Source organism: Xylocopa sonorina, chromosome 11 (assembly GCF_050948175.1).
Source record: "Xylocopa sonorina isolate GNS202 chromosome 11, iyXylSono1_principal, whole genome shotgun sequence".
In the NCBI taxonomy this organism is placed as follows: domain Eukaryota; kingdom Metazoa; phylum Arthropoda; class Insecta; order Hymenoptera; family Apidae; genus Xylocopa; species Xylocopa sonorina.
In genome coordinates, this window is record NC_135203.1 from 5,432,417 (window position 1) to 5,456,870 (window position 24,454).

Here is a 24,454-nt window from a genome sequence, read left to right on the forward strand (position 1 = left end):
CGAAAGGTAATATCGGGCGAGCCGATAAAGCATAACGAGCCGTGCTCCAACTCGCTCCCCCTTTTCCAATTTTTCAATTTCCATTTCACGTTTCCCGCCGCGTTTTCCACGTGAGAGGGCACGAAAAAAATCCACAAAGCGAGTCTCAAATTGCCCCGGCGGAAACCGGGAAAGTGAGTCATATTTCCACGTACAACCCCGAGGACCCCACCGCGTTTCCTACGACTGTTACACGGCGAACAAGAATATCTTGTGACGCGAACGAGCTGCGATAAACAGCGATTACTGAAAGAATGGGACTGCTTCGAACGGGAAAAACAGGAGAAAAGGAACAGCGTGTTAAAACATGAAAACTATTGCAAATCGTACCTACCGCCTCGATACTCGAGCGGTACATCCTTTTCGGTTTTGAAGCGAACACATACAGCGCGTAATGTATTACGACAAATTGATATTTGACTATTAGGAAAGTCCAAAAAGATATTCTTTCCTGAGATGACTCGATTCCACATAATATAGAATTATTTCTGTGGATTGTTTTATTTCGACTTAGCATTAAAGGCTATAATACGAGGGAAAATAGTTACAACACGATGATATTTATCATTATCGATACAATTTATTGCATTTTTATTGTAAAAAATATGGAATGGATGACTATAAAAATAATAATGACAAATCACAATGTACAGAAATTTGAACATACCATCCTTCAAAATCATCTTTACTGACCTAATCTCAATATCTTTCCGCATAATGTCTCTTGATCGAAGATGAACAGATTATTATGCGGAGCGCCTTTCTTTGAAACGGTTTTGATTATTTCTTGCCCCATAATACCGCCAATGATAGCACACACTGGACTAACTTGAGCATATATATCTCCCCTAAATTAATAATAGATGGTGCGATTTATTTTTAACGAAATTAATAATTAACTGCTCTAAATTGTTCAGGTACATACTCGACTAAATAATTTAGTTTGTCCTCAAGGTCATATTTTTTAACAATTGCTGCCACTTCTGTTTTCAATTTCTCAGAACCCCTCTCGCTGGGTAATGGATCTTTGCCGTATTTTTCGCGATAATTGAGCATTACTAAAATTAAATTATTTATTGGAAAAATGTGTTTCACAGACATCCTTATAAAAGTATTTTACCTAAACACTTACTCAGCATCATATAGTATATTTCTGACTCTTTAGGTAGGGAAGATTTTGGAACATTTAAAATCGATTCGAAAGGCACAAAAGTATCTACATGTTTCTCAGTTACAGTTATGTTTACAAACTTTTCCTTTGGCGTAGGCTCACCTTCTATTACTTGCATTTTCTTTGTCTGCACTACATCTCTATAAGATGAATCTTAGTTTTAATAACTAATCTATATATACCTCCCATAGATCACAGTAGTTAGTAACCCACTTACTCGACATATTCATGAGTCATTAGATCAGCGAAAGTATAGCCTATTGTTCCCCATACATCACCAGCAAAAAATTTGGTATTATACTTCCTACAGGCCTCGTCAATCCTCTTTATTTGCGTAATAGTACACTCTGTTGCGCAGACTACATCGAAATTACTGAAATACTTATCTGGCTTATCGTCAATGTTAGATTTATCTGCTTCCAAATTAACCAATAGGTTTAAATTCTTCGCTCTGTCTAAGGATGCTTCGGCTCTCTGCGAATATGATTTGCATAGAAGCATTATACTTTCCAATACCCTAATCTATTTACTTACATTCTTTCCAATCATTTGTTTAGGTATTAAGAATTGCGAGCAGCGATCTTCAGCTGTCGCGTTTCTATGGTCTAAAAACGTAACCGATTTAACACCTGCGAGAATAATATTTTTCGCTATCTCCGCTCCGAAACCATTTAAGCCTATTAACAAAACCCTGGCTGTTCGTAGGCTGGAATTTATTAAAATTGTATGTCAGCTTTCTTCGATTGTTTTTACATTTCACAATCGATTTTATTCAGAGACAGTACACATGTTATAGGTTAAGTTGTACTGTACTTGCCGTTTCTGTGATTCTAAACCCCATAAACGAATCTGTCTGTCGTATAATTCAGCTTCGTGGGACGTCAATTCTGGGGCTTGATTTTTGTCCTCAACCATTGTGAAGATATTATTTAATACTTAAAAATATACTGCCGCCAAAAATAATAAAGTAATACCGACGTTAAGCGTCTAATGCAGTGCAGCCAACGTGGCAACGTTCCTTCGAATACGAACAATAAATGGCAATGTTTAAATAGAATGTTAATTACATTATTCGATACGATCAGTCTCGCGACAAATAAGAGTCCTTTCTGTTTATCCCGTGTCTCCAATATGTAATAAAAAAGAATATTGTACCTTCTGATTCATCTAAATGACGTTTAAGTGTTGGAGGAACTGTCGAACAGATGACTGGGGGGCGTTAAACGTTCTTAACAATTGTTATGCGTGCGAGTGGTTTATTTGTACAAAATGTTTGACTCGAAACAGAAGAGAAGATTTTCTAAATGTCCGCACATGGCTTGACGCGGCAAGACTCGTCGTCCACGAAAAAACAAACATCTTGCAAGTATTTATTTCATAATTTAGGTTAGGCGCTTAACCAAAGATTGAGACGGATACGTCAACTTAACGCGATACTTGCTGAAGTTAAACGTATTTCTAAGAATGTTTATGTACACGAAACTGTGTGAAATGTATGCGTTATAATCTTATACAGACCATAATTATCAAAGCAATAATTTATAAACAAAACAGCGATCTTCGTGGTAGCGCCCTCGTATGCCGGTAATAAAAATTGAAAAACAACTGGACCTTTAAATTTTGCTATTTTCGATCAATCGTATATTACGGGATACGAAACGAGGTTTACAGAAATGTTTTATATCGAATTTTGTAACGAACATTTTTAATGGCACTCAAATTACTTCTTGCATGCTTTTAATTAGCCTTTTGTTGTAATACTCTCGAATTTATATTTGCGTACGATAATAAAGTTTATCAAGAAGTCAAATCTGAAGTCATTATAATTAATATATGAAGATAATTGCTTTGAAAAGAGTGGATAAAAAAAAGTACTGTTAGAGGTGTTTCTGTCGCTTATCATTGACCTTAAGACCTGCATGTTGTGAAAGCTGACCTTTGAGAAATATTATTGACTAAAAAGAAATAACGTCGACTTCTACTTATGCCTAAATGCACACCACCAATAAACTATAATATCGCATATCTAATTTATGTCCCTCTGTTGTTGTTAACTCTTAAGAAATTCCTATTGTTAAACGTTATCTTACTGGTTATTATTCATAAATTAAGCACCATCTTTATAGCGGAGAATAAATAGGAGGATTGTAAGAAAATATAATGAAAAACTATTCTAGAAAACATGAATATGCCTGAGGAAGAATATGTGGAGAAAACATTTGTATATAAATTTCCAACATGCACCACAAATCAAGAATACGTATTGGAAGTACCATTAAAAATACCATATCTTGGTTCTGTCAAAGAACTCATGCACCGTATAATGTCATCCTTTAAATTACCGTGCTATGTGGAATCAACTTTATTGCAATCACTGGAGCATACTATTAAAACATTAACATTAGAATTTTACGATGAGAAGGCAGAGAAGGCCCTTAAGAATGCAAAATTAGGAACCCTGGATATCGAAGAGACCATAAAAAATTGGGAGAAAATCTACAAGCAAAAGACAGTAGAATATGCTGATCCCATTGGAACAACTGATGAAGAGCTGTTCGCTGCTGCATATCACAGATTGGTACATTCCCCCTCGTTGGAACCCATTCTTCAAGCTGAACATAAATTCGGAAGAGATGTAACAGAAGTTATTCAGATGAGAGATACACACTATGAGCAACTCACTCAAAAGTTAGTATCAAGATTATCCATTGTCTCGCGACAAGCCTGTACTAACACGCACGAACGATGTCTCAAGGAAACAGTCACTGCTCCTCGACCTGACGCAAATAACACAAAAGCTTCGATCAAAATTTGCCAGCTTTTTAATAACATTTCTCAATCTCAAATTACAATTTGCCTGCTTTTTAATTGCCCATCCCTCTCCTCCTCCCTTAATCTGACTGCGAGCCGCGAATGCAGTCGGCCGGTTATCGAGTTTGTATAACGAGCAATTAACCTCCGGTTATTTTAAGAACGCGCCAGAGGAAGGGAAGAAAAAGAAAGTGAACGAAATGAATTCTAGGCAAACCGAAGAGATGCGGGTCGCTGTCGAGGCCCTCGAGGCCGGCTCCACCGAAAAGTCTATAAACGAAATGGCTGGCCGGCATTTCGAGGAGCAAAGTTTATTGCAAGGTCAGTGGGGTTCAAGGGTAGACGCGTTGAAATTGGATCAGAGGCGGCAGTATCGTAACTGGATCATGAGGTTACTGGAGGAACAGCAGACCAACATGCTACCGACCCCGGTGTACGTTTATAGAAATGAAACTATTACGCACGAGCAACGTGGACTTGATAATTATAGATAATGTGACTGTTAGGGGTTCTCCGATGCTGTCGATGCCACCGATACGACCAGCGTTGGACAACTTTGTACATAGCGAGGAGAAGAACACGGCGGACTATCCTATCTTGGAGGAGAGCTTCACCATCCATTTAGGTTCCCAAATGAAACAGATGCACAACATACGCATATTAACCGGGGACGTGTTGGATTTCTGTAGAACAAAAAAGAGCGAATCTGGGTGGGTGATGTAAAAGGAATACTATGTACGGTTACTTTGCAGACAGAAATTCAATCGAATAATAGATACATTTGTCTTCTGATAAATAGAATGGATCCGACGCCTCAAAGGCTACAAACTGCTCTAGGATTATATTCGAACGATTTGTGTGGTTTAGTATTATTGAGCGATAATCATTTAGGAAGTTATTCGGGGATAACGAAAGGTACTATACGAACGAACGAATATTCGATGTTTAATTGACCATGTTAATCGTGTGGTTTTTTTTTCTTTTTTTTTTTTAGAGTTATGTTCGATATGTCAATTGACGACAGAGTTTCATTTCCCACCTATCGACGAACAGCTGGAAAAAATACGGGACGACGTGAAAGACGCGGTTGCATGGAGGCAAGCGCATCACAGAGAAACGAACGAGTCACAAGTGAGCAGAGGCAGACTAAAAAATCTCGATATCTATTCCACGCTAAACGTATATTCTAATTATACATGTTTTCCTTGTTGCAGACTAAACGATCAACGGGTAGCAAGAGTTTACAGACAGGCGACGTTTACATTACGAGGCATTCGAATTTAGCGCAAGTTCATGTTATTTTCCATATGGTTGTGAACGACTCGTTGCGATCTGGTGGGTATCAAATATGTTTTTTCTGCCCGGTGTGATTCCTCACGTCGATAAGAATTTTTGCTTAATTTCCAGGCGATATCAATTCGAGGCACCCGGTCATTTTGGGATTACGAAACATCTTGAAAACTGCTTGCTGCAACGACGTGACCACGTTAACTATCCCTGTCCTCCTCGTACACGAGATGTCGGAGGTATAACATTAATCGTAAAGAATATTATTTTCCTTAATGTATCAATTTATTTTGGCATCTCAGGACATGACTGTAGCGTGGTGTACGAAAAGAGCGGAACTAGTTTTTAAATGCGTGAAAGGGTTCATGATAGAAATGGCATCTTGGGGTGGCGCCGAGTTGAAGAATTTGCAATTTCTAGTACCAAAGGTAGGTTGATCCGAGCTACGAGAATTACGATAAAAAGAGAAGAAACTGTACTGTAATTTTTGTCCTATACTTAGGGTATGTCCGAGGAAGTATTTGGTACCCTGGCAACGATGTTACCCAGCATATTTCGAGTATCGAATCCTTTGGTGTTCAAAGCAACGAGCACACCTCAAACCCCCAAAAAGTGAACAACCCTCTTGCCACTGTTATAGTAACACGTGTTAAAAATGTTTAAATATTTGTTACTATGTATAGTGCATCTCGACAATCATTCGTCGTGGGTGCAATCATGATGTCATTCCGTGAATAAACACCTGCTCTTAACGAGCTATTTTGTTTACGTTACATTCACAAGCCTGATTTTTCCATTACCCTACACTGAATATCCTGAACGTTCCATTATACTTATTCCCCCCATCGATCGAATAGAAATTCTAAACAATTCTATAGTACACGAATACTTATGATTTGCGATACCAATTTCGTTTTAACCGGTTCATTAAATGGCGCTTTACGTATCTACAATTTGTATCCCTCGGTAATCACGGTTGCAAAACAAGCGATATCGCGATACAAGATTCCAAACCGTGGAGCGAGAAAGCATAAAAAAAATTCCACTTTATACAGTAATTGTAACAAAATTACTGCAGCGCGACGCGTTATCGTAGCTAGATACCTCTGGGCTATCCAGCTTTTTATCACCGTCCGATATACTTTTATTTTCCCATCGTGGAAGCTGACCAGATACGTTCCAACATTTCTCTCGACCGTCCAATAATTAGTCTGGCACCGCGGTTCGAGAGAAACGTTGAAGTGTTCAACGGTGAATCGAACCTGATGCATTCGATCTCTCTCTATTCTCTTCTCCCTCGCTGCTTTTTATCGTCTATTATTTTTACTTATCGTTTAACGCCCGCCACGGGTTTCGTCGCGAGGGACAAACGTCCGGCGATATCGTGTAGTGCGCGAATATAAATTAATTGAAAGAATACGCGGCGATTAAAAGGGGCCTTCGGGGGGGAAAAAGCGAGCGCAGAACAGAACGTGCGCGCGGATCGTCCGTCTAATCTCGGTTTATCGAAAAAGTGGTGCGTTAGCCTTTCGGATTCTGAACTGGACGCGAACGGATTAACGCGACAGCGTGCCCCGCGAAGAACCTATTCGATGAGATCGTTTTCGCAGTCCTCGTTCGTCGATTGTGTCGCGCGAATCGCCGTCCAGTACGCGGGTCTCGAAGTAAAGAAGCAAATAGCGAAGACGAAAGGACCTCTTCTGCGAGCTACTCTCAGTGAAGTACCAGTGAACTAGCACGATCGTACAAAAGTCGATCGAAGTTCAGATTCTGAAGCATCGAAAGTGGAAGTGTCCCGTATCGCTCGACGATTTCTTTAAGATACATTTTACAGGAAAAGAAGAAAAGAGATCGAGATCACTTGTACCATAGCAATCAGGATGCTGAAGCCCCTGTTGCTCCCTTCTTAATTCGGCACTGTGATTGTATGCAGAGTATGCCACGGATAAATTCATTGTCATTCCAATAAATTGTTCCGCGAGGGGCATAGTTGAAACTAGACGGTCTCATCTTCGAGCGAAACAGAAACTACACCGCGTCTATCCGTGCAACAGACAATCAACCATCACCTGGAAAATGTGGCTCGAGACTATCACGATCCTAGCTTTGATCCTTTCCACGTCTTCGGCTACGCTGGTGGGTTTGCACGCGAGTTTTTCGCTTTTCTGACCGATAATCCATTATCATTCGGTTACGAGAGATCTTTTGCGCGAACATTATGCATGGCGATACGTTACAATTAAATATTATATAATATTTAGATAGAATAATTATTTAGTAAGAATGATTTATGCAAGTATCGGATTAAAGAACGAAGAACGGGAAATTTAAATTTCGAATCGCAGTGGCGCCAATTTGTAGGTTGCGGCGCGGGAAAATTTGACTTTTCGCGGTTTTCACGTGAACAACGAACGAGTTCTGAATACCCGTTAATCCTTCTCTACGAGTTAAACTTTCTTAAAGGACTTACCTTCGTTTCAGCTGAATCTGACGCATCAAGGCTTGAAGAAGGAGCACTTCTTCCTGGATCTGCAGCACCGCACGAACGTACCGGAAGTCACTGATCTCATTCTTCGAGGCAACGAGTTCGACAGCTTCCTCGACTGCTCCGCCAATCTCGAGAACCTGAGGACGCTCGATCTGTCGCAGAATCACCTCCAGAAGTTCTTCTTCCTCTGCAAAAGTGAATACAATTTGGAAGTGTTAAACGTCAGCCGCAACAGTCTTGAATACATCGACGAGAACGCCTTGAACAATCGAACCTCGAAACTTAAAGTGCTCGATCTCTCGTGGAACAAACTACCGAGCGTTAATGAAACGATGTTGGAACATTTCGATGTAATTACACTTTATAATGTTTGACGTAGAAGTAACAAGAAAGAGTTCGCGACAAATAATTCGTATCTTTCTTTCAGCTGTTGGAGTACCTTTCGTTAGCCAACAATCCGATCAGCGATGGGATTCACGAGAACTCCTTTTGGAATCTGAAGAAGCTGCAATACTTGAATTTGAGCAACGTAACATCGTCTTATTTCTCTTCAAAGCTTTTCAAAACACTGGAAAACTTATACAAGCTAGATCTGTCACAAAATCCAATAAGCACGATACCGTTACTGCCAGGCACATTGGTAGAGCTCGATTTGTCCGACACTCACGTAACACGGTTCCAAAATGTCTGCCTACCATTACTGCGCGAACTCAGAATGAACAACATGCAAAGCCTGAGAGAGTTGTTTCTCAACGATTTCGAGAATTTCACGAATTTGGAGACACTGATTCTGGACGGGTCGAAGAAATTGTCGCACTTGAAAATGTTACCGTACGAGGAGCGTATTTTGCCGCGACTGCGGCGGCTCTCGTTGACTAACTGCGCTTTGAGAACCTTGGAGTACAACCTCGTGTCGATAATAAAGAGAACGCCTATCTTGAACCTGAAGGACAATCCCTGGAATTGCGACTGCAAAATGCAGTGGCTAAGTATGTTGAACACGACCAGGATTCTCAGCCGTGAAATTATGTGAGTAGAAAACCCATCTCACCCTTTAAACCAATTCATCTCGCTGCGAAACAGTCGGTAATTGGAAGAATCGATGGTGAAACGTTTCAGCGAGTCTACTATAGATGTCTGCCCTAATACTATGCTTACTTATTATTCAAATTTAACGCTATCAGATTAATATTTGAACACAATATTCGACGCTTCATCGAAACGCTAGCTTTTATCTAATAATTGGATAACAAAATTATGATGTTCAATAAACATTTTTCGCACGCTTTATCTCACTAGCTGAACTATTTTTTTTTAAATCGACTCTCATTGCTCACTATTTAATTTCAATTACCAGATGCTACAGTCCACAAGAAGTAATTGGCAAAGAGCTAAGCAGTATACCGACATACGAGCTGATATGCGAAGGCGAGACATCGGTATTCCAGCCAGTACTGTGGGCCTGCATTCTGATACTGATCGTGGCGATCATCTTAGCCGTGGGCTTTTTCGTGCAACGACGACCACTCAGTCAATGGGACTTGATACGAAAGAACCACGACACGGTCACCTACACGAACGTCGACGAGACCTCGAGCGACATGGTGAAGATCCTGACGGTCGGAGAGGCGTCCGACGCGACGTTCGAACGGAACGAGGAGTGAACGAACCGCGTGTTTCGTTCCCTGACGCATCGAGACGCTTGAAGGAAAGGATGAACGAAGGAAGAACGGAAAGAGCGAAGGGTCCTGGAAACGTATTAATTCGAGCCACCGTTTAAAGAGGCGCGCGCGCTCGCGCGCTCAATTTATAAACTAAGCGACGTGTAATTTCTCGATCGAAAGATGAAACAGGTCGATTAATCGGTTAATCGAAAAATTAACTACCTTGGCGCGGTACAATCGCGAAACGAGCGACTGAATTGGATTTTAATTTCGCGCGAGCCAACGTTAGCAAAGGGGAGTGTCGGAAAATTTAGTTATTAAAGTATGATTTAACGTTTTATTATTCCGTGCGAGCGGAACGTCGACGAGTAACCGCAGGGAGATCCTGTTCGCGGTGGCTAATCTAATCCGTAGGAAGATATCGGGGATTCGAGGCGTCAAAATACGAGCGGATCGTGTCGTTGACGCTTTGAACTCTTCAGATATCGGTATCTCGCGGGAGAGTTCGCGATCCCTTCCATCGATTAACCCGTACTTTTTCCTCTCCCAATAAGCCACGATCGCGTCGAGCAGACTCGCGCGTCCACGTAGAACCGTAAACCACAGCTAATTTTCAATGCAAGCCTGTCCTGCCGCGCATCGAGCGACGGGAATTAACGATGTCTTCATACGAGTATAAATAGATGTAACGAGTAACATTGTGCACCCCGATGGGCCGTCAATAGGCTTTGTGCCGAACGGCCACGCGTCGAAACGCGGAAAAACGAGCCTGTAAATACTGCAGGCGGCACCAGCGCATCCCTTAAAGCTGGTAACAGCGTACAGTAGCCTCGAGTGCTCGAGCGTCGTCTGGAGTGGGCGGCCAACAATGTGGGACCTCTCTGTGAATCGAATAAAACGTCTTTTTGTCGGCACGTATCGACGTACTTTTCGAGAAACCCTTTACCCTCCACCTATCCCAGTTCCCACCTTCTTTCTCTCTCTCTCTCTTTCTCTGTATCTGGTGTATTGCGAAACGAAGTGTCTGCTCTATGAAAGAGAATGGATACAAAGCAACCGATGGCTCATTTCCTTTGAAAGATCCTCGGCGATGGTAGAGCCTCGCGGCGGAGCCACGATTCCACGCATCGCCGGATCGCGCGTACCTTTTTTTGTTCGCCAGAGAAATTAATTGAGATCCAGCGGGGGCTACCTCGCTTTTGCGGGGAATTCGAGCCGAAGAATATACACTTTTATTTAACCGACTCGAACCACCGAGCTTCGAAGTCAGTCATTGTACGCAGAAATTAACCGGGTCCTCTTCTTCGGCTCCGCTTCGCGGACGGCTACCAGAATTGGAGAACAATGGGCTTCTGTGCGTAAAAAGGGCGTTTTCTATTGTTCGCTCTAGCATAGAGGATCGCGCTCTGAACAGAACTTGGTCGGTTGACGTTCAACTTGCGAGAAGTAAAAAGAAATGCCGCGTACGTATCGAGTTTTGTCTCGAAATAGTTGACTAACCCCCTCGATCCTCATCTACGGATACTTTCAGGCGTGCGAGTCGAACGAGGAGCGTCGAACGGAAATTAGAACGGCGTCGAATAATTTGTTGCGAGGGATTAATACACGTGTGGAACGGCGACCGATCGCTACAGATGACACCGGGGTTAATCCCGTTGATAACGACGAAACGTCTCTGCTCGAGGCGTGCACTTTGTACGGGAAGGGGGCGCGATATTGCCCGTGGCTGAGGACCAGCGAGCAAATGGTGCTATGAAGATCGTCAGTTTCCATGACGTGCACCGTGATCGCGTGCGATGTAGCGATCAGCCTTTGTACCGAAGTATGATCTTCCTACGGGAAGCCTATTGGGTTACGGGCCACGGCTGGGGAGCCCTCCATATGGAGGGACACGTTACGCCAGGGAAGTATGGTCGCCGATTTTAACGCATTCAAACTCGAGGAAGCCCAGCGCAGATAGAAAGACGTTAATCGGTTCACGTTTTGCGCTAATATTTCCTCAAGCAGCGATTAACAAATGGGAATGAAAAACTCGCAGAAAACAGGAATATTGTAGACTTCAGAGTTATTTAAAGGAAGACTGATAGTCGATATCGAACTTCTGATACAATACAGCACGGATAATCGTAATCTATAAATAATATTGCCAATGCGAAACAACAAGCAGATACACTTTTGAATCAACTTCGACTCGTGTTTGCGGGTCCAAAAAAAATGAGAAGAAAAGAATAAAAATAAGAACGACCAAGTTGCATAACAGCCCGCGAAACGCGCTCGTTCGCAACAGCAGTCGCGTGAAAATCGAGCGAGTTGCGGGTGGTTCAAGAGGAGATCGGGGGCAGGTCTCGATTATACCGATCCTGCGCTCAACGGAACATTGTGGTGCTCCTTTTTGGATATTCCTGGGCAGGGACGGTCTCGCTGGTCCCGAGGACCAGGCGTCGAGGATGCTGGACGATTTACGCGGCGATATCGAGTGTCCGTAATTCGAGATCGAATCCGTGCGAGCCAATTTGGCGAAAAATAATACACCGCCTACCAGCGTCGGGGCACGGGATGTCGCGAGTACGCGGAGAAGCCGAGTTTCAACGGCCGGAATACGTGGGCCAGCCCCTTGGTACCGGGGTGTATCGAGAATATCGTGTTTCCGGGCCAAGTAACTACGAGATCCTCCCTTAATACGCCTCGATAGCCCTGGCGATCTTTTCGATGGAAAAAACGAGGAGAAAAATGAATGAAAATCGACGAGGAGTCGATGGATGCAGAGGAAAGGAGCTTTCGAGCTTCCTCTGTATCAGGGATTGAAAAACCGCTGTTGATATCTCGCTCTGTTGATCGATAAAGTTCGTCGATCGCTCGATACAATTAGCGATACAACTACAGGCAAAATAAGAAAAATAAATTCTGAAGAGCTGGAAGGACGCCTCGTTGATAAAACAGAGATTAAACCGGCTCTTTCGAGCGGCGTGTTATTCGACGCGAATCAGGGATACGCACAGCCGATTAATGAAACGCGTGTGCAGCTTGCTTAGCACTCGTCCGCGCGTATTTTCGAAATATCACACTTTCCACATTACGATTCGTTAAGCCGGTGCTCTTGCATTAACCAAGCTGACCCGCTAATTACCGTGGCTCCGATAGTTCGCCCGTTTCCTCTCCCCTCTCGTTTCCCGTCGACCGCCCCGTTTCCTCCGCCGCATTCCGCCTACTGTTCGAAGCGGCCGAGGTCGCCGGAAACGCGGGAAAAAAGGACGCCGCAGCGACGACTCCGAGGCGAGCGAACGAGCGAGCGGTGGTCTCGTCGTTGCAGCCAGAGAGATCGCGGGATCTCTTTGTTGCGACTTTGTTGCCTTTCGTTTTTTTCACCTTATCACGTGTTTTAACGCGTGAATTTGTGGGAAACTGAAAGCGGCGAGTGGAGGTGGGATCTTAATGGTTAGCTCGCGCTCGTCTCTCACCTAAACGTTGCAACGTTTAAACGAACATTCCGAACGAGAGATCGCACGGATACACCGGCGATTATTCACTTTCTATTTGCGTACGCGGTTCCTCCGCCGTTTCATCAATCACGAACGATCGGATCGCGAACAAGATAAAGCGGATGCACGTAAACGTAAGACCGAGCAGCGCTCGAGAATTAACGAATAAAACGGATACGATTAATTGCCTGGGGTTCGTAGAAAATTTCGCAGGTACCCACTGGCACAATGCACGCGTTTCAACGACGCGGACGCATTATCCCAATTTCCACATAACTTTACACCAGGGGTCCCCCATTGTGCGCCGTCCAAGGAGATTAGTGGAATCCGTGGCGAGCTAATTAAAATTCCTAATAAAGCGCCAAGCATAATGCGTATTGACGCGACACCATTGTCAGGTACAGGTATAATAATCCATATACTCGCAAGTTGATCAATACAACACGCGAGAACAATAAAACCGTATTACTCTTTGACCCACCCCTGCGACCTAGCCAAAAACCGAATGAAAGACAGGTAGCTTACGCTCGTTGGGGAAAACCCGGGGTATAACAGCGAGAAATTCTCTTTCACCACCTTCGTACACGTTCCTGGACAAGGGTGAATGACGATAAGGCGATAGTCGAGCGACAAAGGCGACACAAGACAGCCAGGCGTCGAGGGTCGAAAACCGGGGCGGGCCTTGTTTTCGACCGCCATCGGAAGGTTAGAGCGTGGCTGGTTACGGTGTGCGGCGATTTTTGGCGTTCGAAGGTTTTATCTGATTAAACCAACGTAGAAACACGGGGTTACGCGTGTAAGCTTCCCCCCCGCTATCCATGGGGAACGGTTCGAACAAATGAATAATGAAAATAAAACCCACGATGGTATCGGTAAGCACCACGGGATTACATACGCATCAGCGCGGCAGCGATGAACTTACATTATGGAGTTCTCTCCCCCCCGTGAACAGGGAGACGGGAGGAACGGCTCACGTACGTACACGCGTGCACACGCTGCGCGTTTAAGCGCGCGCGTTGAGCGCATTTACGCGCGCCAGACCCGGGGGCAGGAAAGAAAACAGGCCCCTTTTTCCACGTGGCACGTTTTCGCCAACCCCCATCGCGAGACACGGATTTAAACGGCAAATCAGGGGGCTGCGTGGTTACACCGGTGTTGTTACAAATGGCGAATTTCCCTCGCCAACTTTCTTCGATCGTTAGTATCGATTCGACGAAGGCGTGTAACGTATCCAATCATCGACTCTTAAGGATCGAAGGCAGCGACTGAAGCAGCGAATGACATTTCGTCGGGGATTTCTCGAATTTCATCGCAACGGACAGCCTCGACGAGAACAGCCCGTCGAAAAGCTTAAAATTCGTCCAGATGCATGGCTGCAGCGTGTACCGATTTCTTTCGCAGAAGTACACTTGAAAAACGGGCCCCTAAATCACCGGGCATTTAACACGGTCTTCTTTGTGAGTCCGCGCGAAGGAGATCGCCACCGCAAGCGGTGTAAGTGTCGCCCTCCTCTAATGGTCGAACGCGTCCCGCTTTCCCGGATACTCCGATTATACCGAGGTGTGAAACTTACGAGCCCGGCAAATAGCCGGTCCGCTCGCAAGCACAAAGGTAAAGTCCCCACGGGGCAAGCCGCTTACGATCAATACCTCGATCCTTCGATCTCTCGCCCTCCGCGCGAAAGTGTCCATCGTACGGCCGCACAATGCCAAATGGACAGGGGAATATGCTTCTTAAATACCCAGCGGGCACTTCTCCGGGATGAGGGCCTCCGTCGAGCCCCGGCAATCCTGACGGAGGCACGTTCCATCCGCGGAATAATGCCGCGACGCGAATCGAATCCGCAATCGTCGACTCGCGTCCTATCGTTGCGCGTCCGATTTACACGTTCCTCGAGGTTCTCTGGAGGAAAAAAATAGCAGAGACTTTTTGTCTGGAATCGATGAGAAAAGTATTTCGTTAACTCATCGCGACTAAATTCCCCCCCAAAAAATTACGCGAATATTAAATTCCGCGGAAGGTTTCATCGACAAGAGTCACACCCGCTACGACAAACTTAAATCATCCCCCGATAATTAACCCTCGTCCGACGCACGCCTGAACCGTTGGCAAACTCAGCGAGCACGTCAAACACCTCGCGCTGAATATCGAACGATCGTCGCAGGCGTCGTGGTCGATGTAAAACATCGTCGAGCGATCTCCAACAGGAGAATAATACACCCTGGCTCGGTGTACAGTTACGAGGTGCACGGGTGCACCGTTTCGAAACGTCGTGCGAGAGAAAGAGAGAGAGAAAGAGACGGATCGTATCGCGACTCCTGGCTCTTCCGCAACCAGGAGGAACAACCGAGAACCGTCGACCGCTAATCCCGGTACCCGTCGAATCGTCACGTTTCCGTACCGCGAGAGCCTCGTCGTTCACCTTCCGCCCCTCGTCCACCTCGAGGGATCTTACACCTGAGCGCAAACCCTCGGTATACACCGTAATTACTTCCAGATGTGGCGTGGCCCAGGCCTCGAGCGATGTAATGCGCGTCGTTTCGGAGTTTATTGTCTGTCCCGTGGCCGACGAACAAAGTGTCCACGGCCCTCGAACCTGTCGAAGAAGCTTCGCCCATAATATTCGTGCCGGGAACCTGCTCGAGCCGAGCATTCAGGCCTCGACGCGTGTAGTTTATACGGGACATCCCTGGTGCCCACTTCAGATCGATAACTTTATTGGTCACCGCCGGTTGTAAACTTGAAATCCGGCCAAGGCGAGTCCACTTTGCGGCTAAGGCGTTGGCTACGGCTAAGAGACCAGCCGACTTCTCACGGCAGCGGTTCCCGTTCGATTTCGTAATCCGGTGCTCGGGTAATCCGTGCTTGGCTCTATTAGCTAGGCTCTTTTTTCTCCCCTCTGTGGGTAGCGTTCGCGGCAAATGAGGAACGAGCTGCTCCCCATTGTCGATCGTTGGTATACAACAGTGTTTAAGGAAGCGTTTAGCGAGTTATTGGGCGTCTGTTATACTTCCTTTCGAACGCGAGACTACTTTTTATAGACCTCGTTCGTTAAAACGATGAGGGATAATCGTTCCCGAACGATTCGCTAATCGTGACTCGAAGCGCGCGAGTTACGATCCGTCGATGAAGAACGCAATTACTCGGAGCACCGTAATTCTACCCCGACAATTTTCGCGGCAATTCCCGATGGATCGACCAGGGAAGTTTAAAGGCGCGCGCGGCTTTCACGTCGGGGAGGTCAAAGGTACCATCGCGGGTTTGGATTTTCTTGGTCACTATGCGAGTCCTCTATTTACCCTCTATTTTATCCGCGCGACGGCTTTACCGCCACTTTGCGAACGAAGAGGGTCCGTGGAAAAATCACGGTGGCTTTAAGCGGCGGAATGGAGGCTGGCCTCGCGGCAACGTGGAACCGAGTGTAACGTTTAATCTCAGCCCGTCGTTATCCACGGGGGAGACGGGGCCGGGCTTCAGGAAGCGCGGTGAAAGCCCGCGGATTTTTCGAAGATTAGACAGCCCTTTCGCGTTTCCGAGGGAGAGCGAGCGACGGCCGTCGTCACCGTGCCCGTCGTAGCGCCACGGCGAGTGACAACGAAGGCGTTTTAAAAGGCCACCCCGTTCGCCAGGCAAAGATGTAACATAACAAACAGCCCCAGGGCCGGGGGGCGTATTTGCCCCGGCGCGAGATCGAGTTCCCGTCCACTTCCTGCGCCTCATCATCGTCTTCGTTGCCTCGTGGCGCCGTTGCACTCTCGCCGACCTGACGTCCCTCCCGGGAGTGACGAGTGCCACCCTTCTTGAACAGCGTCAAGAATAGACCTTCTCACGAGTGCATTTAGAGTCGCGAACGTGTATTTCTTCTCTCTTTTTTTTTCTTTTACTCTCGCCGTTTCGCTCCGTTTTTTTTTCATTTTTTTTTTTTTTTTTTGGCTCTCTGCTCCTCGAGGAGAGAACGAAGAACGAACGCGCGGAGATGTTTCACTTGGAAACGATAGACACGCGCGGACAAATTTCGAATCGTAATAACAAACAGCAGTCGCGTTCTTGGCGATCGGTGATAGAGAAGGGGATAGGTACGCTCGCTTCAACGTTGACGTTTAATTCGTCGCGACGCAATTAATTTCTTTTCCACCGTGTTCAACGACGGCTCCTACTCGCGGTCGGTCGTTTGAAAAATCCGCTCAAACGACGTACACCACAATCGCATTAATTACCGCGCGCGAACGAAGCGGAACGAACGATAATCCCCGCTCGCGAAACACAAAGTCTGTCGCTCATCGCTGGTCCGTCGATCTCATTAATAATCGCGGAAACGAAAGGATTCTCGTTAGAGACGGGGGCGAGGGGGCCAGGGAGAGGGAGAAAAAATGGAAAACGACAAAAGAGCCGCAGAGAGAGAGAGAGAGACAGAGAGAGAGAGAGAGGGAGATAGACGAGGATCGAGCGTTGGCTTTCATCGTCGGTGGAAGAGGGTAGGAAAAAACACAGCGGCGCAACAACATCACGGGCGGAATAAGGGGAACGGGAGATTGGCCGGCGATAATCATCGGCGCCGTCAATTTTCCAGCGAATGTAAAATCACCGTCACGTCGGCGAATTATGGCCGCGTCAGGCCGCGTTCTTTGTACATATTTCGTGCCGAAATTCGAGTGTCAGTGCATGGGATAAAACGTAATGAGCCACGCGTTCCGGTCGGGCAGCTCCGCGCGGCAGCGGGGAAATTACGGCAGAGGCGGCGCGATGTTAAAAGCGCGATGTAAATTCGGGACAACGCGCGTGTACGTACACACGAGGAGGGTGCACGCGTTCGCGCGCGAGAGCCAGGTGGTTATATATATATATTCGCGTGCACGGTTCTGTGTGCGGGGTTGGTCGCGCGCGTGCGGCGCGATGGGACGCGGCGACACTGGTCGCAGGGAAGGGCGGCGCGAGGAAGGTACTTGGCGCTCGTGATTGCGATAATGCCAAACGCAATATCGCGGCAGAATTTATCGGCCGCTCGAGCAACGGCACGCGTAGCGAACCGCCGCGAAAAATAGTAATGAGTTGCAGAGCGCGAAAAAGCGTGATAATGAGAGGAGGAGGAGGACGCGGGGACGGAGAGAAGAGACGCGGACGCGGACGTAGAGGGATACGGACAGAGAGAAAGAGGCGGACATCCAGGAGAGCGTTTCGAAAGGGGAGGGCGAAGGGGTGCGTGCGAGGCAAAAAGATAATGGAAGAGTGTGGGAATAAAAATCTAGAGGACCGACGGGGGAGGGCGCGAGCGAGGAGGAATCGAGAGAACCGCGATAAGGGGATAAAATCGAGAAAGAGAGTAAAACGTCGGATGGAACAGCGGGAGAAGGTGGACGTAAAGAATATAAAATGACGAACTTGAAGGGGGACAGGTAGAAGGGTTAAAAAGAGTGACGTAAAAGGAATGGAGGGAATCAGTGGGCGAGGTAGAGTCGAAGGCGGATTGCAAAAAAAGCGTGGAACGTTTAATCGGCGCATGGGCGAGCTCTTCGGTGGGATATTTGGAAAAAAGGGGGAAAAAAAAGAAGGGAAAAGAGAAAAGGGAAGAACGTAGACGCGTTGTGAAAAAGCCTGTCGCGGCGAGTCTTCCGCATTTCGGATATAACGGTGAACGATGAGATTTTTCCGGCGCGCGGCAAAAAAGCGCGGGCTAGATGAACGCGCAAACAGGATTCCGCAGAAGAGCAATTTTTTAATAAATCCACTTTCGCGCCGGGATACATTTTCTGCGACGTGCGCCGTTTAAAAGTCTGACGATCGTGTCGCGGCTAGACGCGGGACGATTTAAAATATGGATCGCCCTTAATCCGACAGACGAAGCGTCCGGACGATCAATTATACAGCGTCGGGTAACGTTAAGTGTATTACGAACGAAAAAGCTGAAACTGCAGCGAAGAGAGGCGTCTGTGCCCGCTTCTTCGAGCAAAGCTAGCCACGTATTTTCACCTTCGACGGATGGGTGAGCCCTGCGAGGCATCGATTCAAGGTCCACCATGGTGGCTGCTCGAACAAAACGAACGGAACAAAACCACCATGACGCCCGAACCGTAACCAGGTACGATATTATCTGGTCGAGAGGAAGGTGCGGCGCAGCTTCTCGGCTAAGATAGCGGAATTAGTGGGAGCCTCGTTAACGACCTCATTAACCCACGGTTAGAAGCGATGGAGGGCCGGGTTAGAAGGCAGCCAGCCCAGAAAAGTAAAACAAACAAATGGCCGTGGCGCCATCGCGCAGATGAGCCCCGTCAGACTCGAACCTGGTCTCCGCGGCGATCCGCGCCAGCTTTTCCCTCGCCGACGCGTCCACCCCATCCGCCTTCAAGCTTCCCGTTGCTCGAAACCTCAAATTTCGTCCCCCCGGCTCCCGAGGTTCCTCTGTAAACATACCGCGCGGAGAGACATCCCAGGCGCCACTTGTGACCTACCCAAAAATCGACTTCTCGACTTTTCCGACTACTTTTCCCTGCCCCACGTAGACCGACCACCTTCCTCCTTTCTCCTGGATAGCTTGGGCTAGACCCTGTTAGCTGATCGCTACAGATAACAGGAGAGGTTAAGCTTTCGAAATTTCGTCCGAGAAGAAAATTGTAGCTGGCGAACGAACGAACGAACGAACGGTTCGAGATCGAGAACGATGGCGAAGGCACGCCACACCGAGTACAGTGACGAAGCAACGTTGGTGGACTCTGTTTAGACAGGGCGTTATGTCCTGCACGTAGGTATACGCGTAGGTTCGATAATCTGTAAAGAAGATTTTAATGGAGACGGATGCGATTCGACCCCAGCCCTGAAACGCACTCGCACGCGAGGTTGCACAATAATACACGGGACCGGGGCAAGCAACGCCCCATTAGGATGCTGTTAAATAATAAAGCCTCCATATTAGGAGCGGGCACCCTATAGCCCGCGCAACCAGAAGAGGATTATCCCACAACGATATGTCTCGCGCTCCCCCTTTCCCTGTGCAAGCAACCAGCAACGGCACAAGTTCGCGTCGCTGCACGAGGGCATCCCCGTTCGATCGACTCCGGGGCTCGACGTTCGACGGAATCGTTTCGACGAGTGATTTATACGGTTTAATCCGGCGACAAACAGGGACGTTTTAGTCGACGATGTAATGCGCAGTAATCCAGCCGTGGTTTTTGCTGGTGTCTTGTTAGCTATTACTGACTATGCTTGGATGTAAACTGAATTCTATTCTCTGTTTGTAATCTAGAATTTAATTCGATAAAGGAACGAACGCGAAAGTTCAGCGCCCTCTACATCAACCCCCGAGAGCATCGAGTTCCATTCTCGAAACAACCCATCATCCTACATTATTCCTTCGCGTAAAATTGAACATGTGAAGAAGAATGTACGTTCGTCTTTCCTGATCTACGTCGAGCATCGAACGTCGAATCACCAAAACGGACGTCGTCGCTCGATATTCCTAATCCGCAGCGCGACATATCGAGTTCCATTCTCGAAACGACCCATCATCCTACATTATTCCTTCGCGTGAAATTGAACGCGCGAAAAAGAATATACGCTCGTCTTTCCTGGTCTACGTCGAGCATCGAACATCGAATCACCAAAACGTACGTCGTCGCTCGATATTCCTAATCCGCGGCGCGGCGTCCGCTGCGGCGCGCGCGTAATTCATTATGCGTGCGACGCGACGTATCGAGGCGATACACGGACGGGGGGCGCGAACGGGCCCGCGCCGTTTTCCTCTCTTTGTTTTCCAGACCGTGATTAATCTACCCGCGGTGGTAACGAGCCACGCTTGACAGTTCTCATCGCGGAAAGTAATAGCGGCGCAACCGATGGAATTCAATGAAAGAACCTTTCTGCGGGGCAGGGGCCAACGCGCGCCGCCTTGTTACTACCAGGACGGTTGATAAGAGCAGCGGCCGCGTTTCTCTCTCGCCCCGCCGAGTGAAAGATTTGCCCGTCGAGTTTGAGGAACGCGGTCGAAAGGATGAAAGGTTCGCTGGAACGGGCCGGGGAATTGCCTTGGAAACTGGAACGTGCGAGGATATACTTTACCGCTTCAAAATATCCGGACGCTCGCCACGTTTCTGACGGAGCGTGATTTAAATTACAGATAAGGGTACCTACCGCCGTTTCGTTATTTATCGTCACAGACGCGCATCGCAGGGCACTGTCCACGATGCGACGACGTTCATTTTTACGCGCGACCATCAAGAAATCTATCGAGAATGGCCACCCTCTTTGAACGATTCTGTACTCGCGGAGTGTACTGTGAATAATTGAAACTTGTGGATCTATCGGCTGCGTATCGTCGATTTAGGTATTCTAATATCACGTTTACGCGGTGCCACGGGAAATCGAGCAAATATTCGGATACTTATCAACGCGGAGAGAGCACACAGAGCGTACCAGGAAAAATTGCGAGGGGACAAATTACAGGGATGGAAATTGGAAAGCGAAAATGGTCTGTCGTGCGGTGGAATCATTTGTCTAACTAGAAAAGTCAACAAACAAGCGACACTATAGCCCGATAGATCGATTCGTATAATCGAGGGTGGGACGATGAAGCGATGTAATACTCACTGCCTACCTGTCTGCTATCGCGACATTTATCTGCGAGACATTTCGCGCCCGATATTCTATTATATTCCATGCTGATAGAATTCACGTTGTTAACGCGCGTTACACGTTTATCCGTCGTTTCTTTGGTAATCGAAGATGAAATTTCGCGTGATCGAATGTCGAGCGAAATACATCGAACGGAGGCAGCTGTTTCAAAGGATTCTAAAGAACGCGTCAGCTGGACATCTAACGAAGTTAATTAGTTTCGATAATAAACAGGCGTTCGTCCGCGCGAACCAGCGCGCGTAATCAGCGGAATTCATTCGTCGCGCGGGGCAATTAATTGCTCGCCGTTCAGGAAGATTAAAGAAGGGTTAAGGTCGATCTAAAAAAGAATCCGTTGTCCTCGATGGCCGCTCGGTAGCGTGCCTATACAACCAGCTATGCGCAATCTGACCTATCAATCGGGATTGCAAACGATTTCCTGGAAGCTCCGGTGTACATATCAACGCGCGTGTATCTAGCCATTAATCAGAAAACGTTCTCTATCGTAATACCGATCTGAACCATAATCGATGGTTAGCGTATCGGGCGCAGAAACATTTGTTGTATAATATACATGTATCCGATAATGCATACGCGATTAAACGAGAGACAGAGCAAACTCGTAAACCTAAACAAACGCTCGGTGATTAGGGCTATCGCGAGAGAAGCTTTCGAATTCAGTTATCGCTCGATCCTTATTAAAAGCCACCAGAAACGAGCCGTTCGACAAACGATACCAGCGTTTTTTCGTTTCTCAACATCGATACAGAGTACAACGCTTGTTTCCAGCTTAATAGATAATAGGATTGTCCGTGGAGCGAGGCTTCATCGGCGTACATCGGCAAACAAACGAAATCTCTCGATACGAGGGACAATGAGAAACATCGAGGAGCCTCGGTTCCCATGGACAGCACCAGAGAAGAATGAAGCCACCAGTTGAAGGATAATTGGACCCTATAAGTATTTACCACCTTTCGATTTTGATGGTCGGTCACTAGTCACGGCGGGGGTCTGCTGGTACCTCATTGTCTCCGGTTTGCCCGTACCCAGTCGACTGGTATCCTTGGGAATTCCTCGGGGAAAACCCAAGGTCCCGCGTTTTCCACCCTACAATGCCCGTGCTCGGCGAAAACATGTGTTTCGGATTGCTGCGAATCACCTTCCAGAAACATTACACCTGATTTCGAACACCCTCTTAGAAGACCAACGGAATCCGGTACCCGGGTCATAAATCTCTGGTAAAATGCAATCTCCTGTTGATTATCCCTGTCCCGTTATGGATCTGTAAGTAGATACTCAAATTGTAAATAATCACGCGAGCGTTAATACCCTTTGTGCCACGAGCTGAACAAGGCCTCTCCTCTTCCGTTCTTCATAAATAATATATTCAATATTTATATATAGCGCGGATAAGTATCCTGCCTGATGTTTGCCAGCAAAAAAAGAAAAGAAGAAACGAGGAGAGAGGACGAGGCGAGCCGAAATCCCATAAATCTACCATGGAACGGTGTTCGAAATAGTATTAACATGGTAAACAGAAAAATCGGGAGGCGTTCCTTTATCGAACCGATTAGGCTACCCCCGTCCGCGTGGCGACGGGGCGATGAAGAGAACGGACGCGAACGGGCGGGTGGGAACGCGATTTAACGCGACTGCTCGTAATCGAGGGCAAAGTGATAGCCGGTCGAAAGTGGCATAAATTTACGTAGACTCCTCCGGTAACAAAGTCGCGTCATTATCCGGCTCTAATGCCACGAGCGCAGTATTGTCGCCGAGCTAGATTACGCGAGGCGATTTCGCGCCACGGCTATTGAAAATCTAAAGCGACACCCCTTTGCGACCCCGTTCGCCACCCGCGCCGCTATCGGGTAATGACTGTTATATGGATCGACGCGGCGCAGACGGATGGTTGCCGGATCGTATCCGGTAAAACTCGCGGACGCGCGGCGCTGAAGGGCCGCGGGGGCGTCTTTCGAAAAACTCGTAATCCCGCTTTTCCCCGTAATCCGATTTAACGATGGGCCAATCGTCTGGTGTCGATCGTGTAACGGGACGAGCGATCGTCGAGCGCGAGCGAACGACGGCTCGTCATCGACGCTCGAGATTATATTTCCTTTCGCCTCGTCCTGGGCGATGCGATACCAAAGAGAGCGAGGAACATCGTCGAGTGCATCCCGTTCGATCTCTCGGATAAAAAGGACGCTCTCAGGTTCCGATGGCGTCTTCTATCGAATGACTTCGCGAATCGTTTAAGTCTGTCTTAAGGGCTGCTAGCGGGGCTGCAAGGTGTTCGATGGCAGATAGGGAGGAGGCGCGACGGGGGAAGTTGGTAAAAAGGCCGACGACCAATATTGCGGTGGCTAGGGAGCAGACACGTCGGCCTGGATACGTCAGAGTAACAAATCAGAATATTTATCACGAGACTGAAGCTCCTGTGGCGGCTGTGCGTTCGATAAAACGGAGACGCCTTCGGCGCCGTCGCGCGTCCTCGGCTTCTCGATACGTGTGCACCTGTCGTCTTGACGAGGAATGAAATCTAGTCGCGCGTGTCGATGGAGGGCTTCTATACGTATTGCCTTGGTACCACGGGGATGGGATTCGATCGCTGTTTCGACAATCGAGAATGGAGCGAAAACTACTACTGGAGCCTGACTAACGCTCGTACAACAATACCCGCGTTAACATCGAACGAATTTAAAACGAACGTTGACCAAGTTAACCCTCTGACATCAGGGTTCAACAGTGGTCTTCAACACCCCAATACGACATATCCATCGAACCCATACTCCGCCACAGACAATGCGAACATCTCTAAAAGCTAGTGAGCAACAAACCAGTCGAGCCTCCGCAGAAACGAGAATCGCAGTTCAGACAGACATGGCGCGAAGTTAACAGCGAGGAACAGTGTCGAAAG

General features: G+C 47.1%; 3 protein-coding genes across 5 annotated transcripts in view; 2 read left to right on the forward strand and 1 right to left on the reverse strand.

The window, feature by feature from the left end:
- Window positions 1–597: 597 nt before the first annotated feature.
- On the reverse strand, window positions 598–2,254 carry Aos1 (SUMO1 activating enzyme subunit 1). Its single transcript, XM_076904174.1, has 6 exons — window positions 2,028–2,254; window positions 1,745–1,916; window positions 1,428–1,684; window positions 1,172–1,350; window positions 965–1,097; window positions 598–887 (listed from the first exon to the last, which is right to left on the reverse strand). The coding sequence occupies exons 1-6, from the start codon at window positions 2,123–2,125 to the stop codon at window positions 725–727; spliced, it is 1,002 nt and encodes a 333-aa protein (XP_076760289.1). The 5' UTR covers window positions 2,126–2,254; the 3' UTR covers window positions 598–724.
- A 134-nt stretch (window positions 2,255–2,388) lies between these two features.
- On the forward strand, window positions 2,389–6,081 carry LOC143428902 (ferry endosomal RAB5 effector complex subunit 3). Of its 3 annotated transcripts, none has more exons than XM_076904171.1 (10): window positions 2,389–2,794; window positions 3,388–3,898; window positions 4,233–4,454; window positions 4,528–4,731; window positions 4,821–4,936; window positions 5,016–5,152; window positions 5,236–5,356; window positions 5,429–5,547; window positions 5,611–5,736; window positions 5,811–6,081. In XM_076904171.1, exons 2-10 carry the CDS (start codon window positions 3,393–3,395, stop codon window positions 5,922–5,924), a joined length of 1,665 nt encoding a protein of 554 aa, XP_076760286.1. In that variant the 5' UTR covers window positions 2,389–2,794; window positions 3,388–3,392; the 3' UTR covers window positions 5,925–6,081. The 3 variants fall into 3 exon arrangements, with proteins under 3 accessions (XP_076760286.1, XP_076760288.1, XP_076760287.1); XM_076904173.1 differs by having other exon boundaries at window positions 2,389–2,576; XM_076904172.1 differs by having other exon boundaries at window positions 2,389–2,572.
- A 1,244-nt stretch (window positions 6,082–7,325) lies between these two features.
- LOC143429152 (toll-like receptor 2) overlaps window positions 7,326–24,454 on the forward strand; it is a 71,921-nt gene continuing 54,792 nt past the window's right edge. Inside the window, exons 1-4 of the mRNA XM_076904614.1 lie at window positions 7,326–7,444; window positions 7,790–8,146; window positions 8,224–8,825; window positions 9,154–9,469. Coding sequence (XP_076760729.1) covers window positions 7,385–7,444; window positions 7,790–8,146; window positions 8,224–8,825; window positions 9,154–9,460 — 1,326 coding nt within the window. The 5' untranslated portion in view covers window positions 7,326–7,384 and the 3' untranslated portion in view covers window positions 9,461–9,469. The remainder of the gene's footprint in view (window positions 7,445–7,789; window positions 8,147–8,223; window positions 8,826–9,153; window positions 9,470–24,454) is intronic.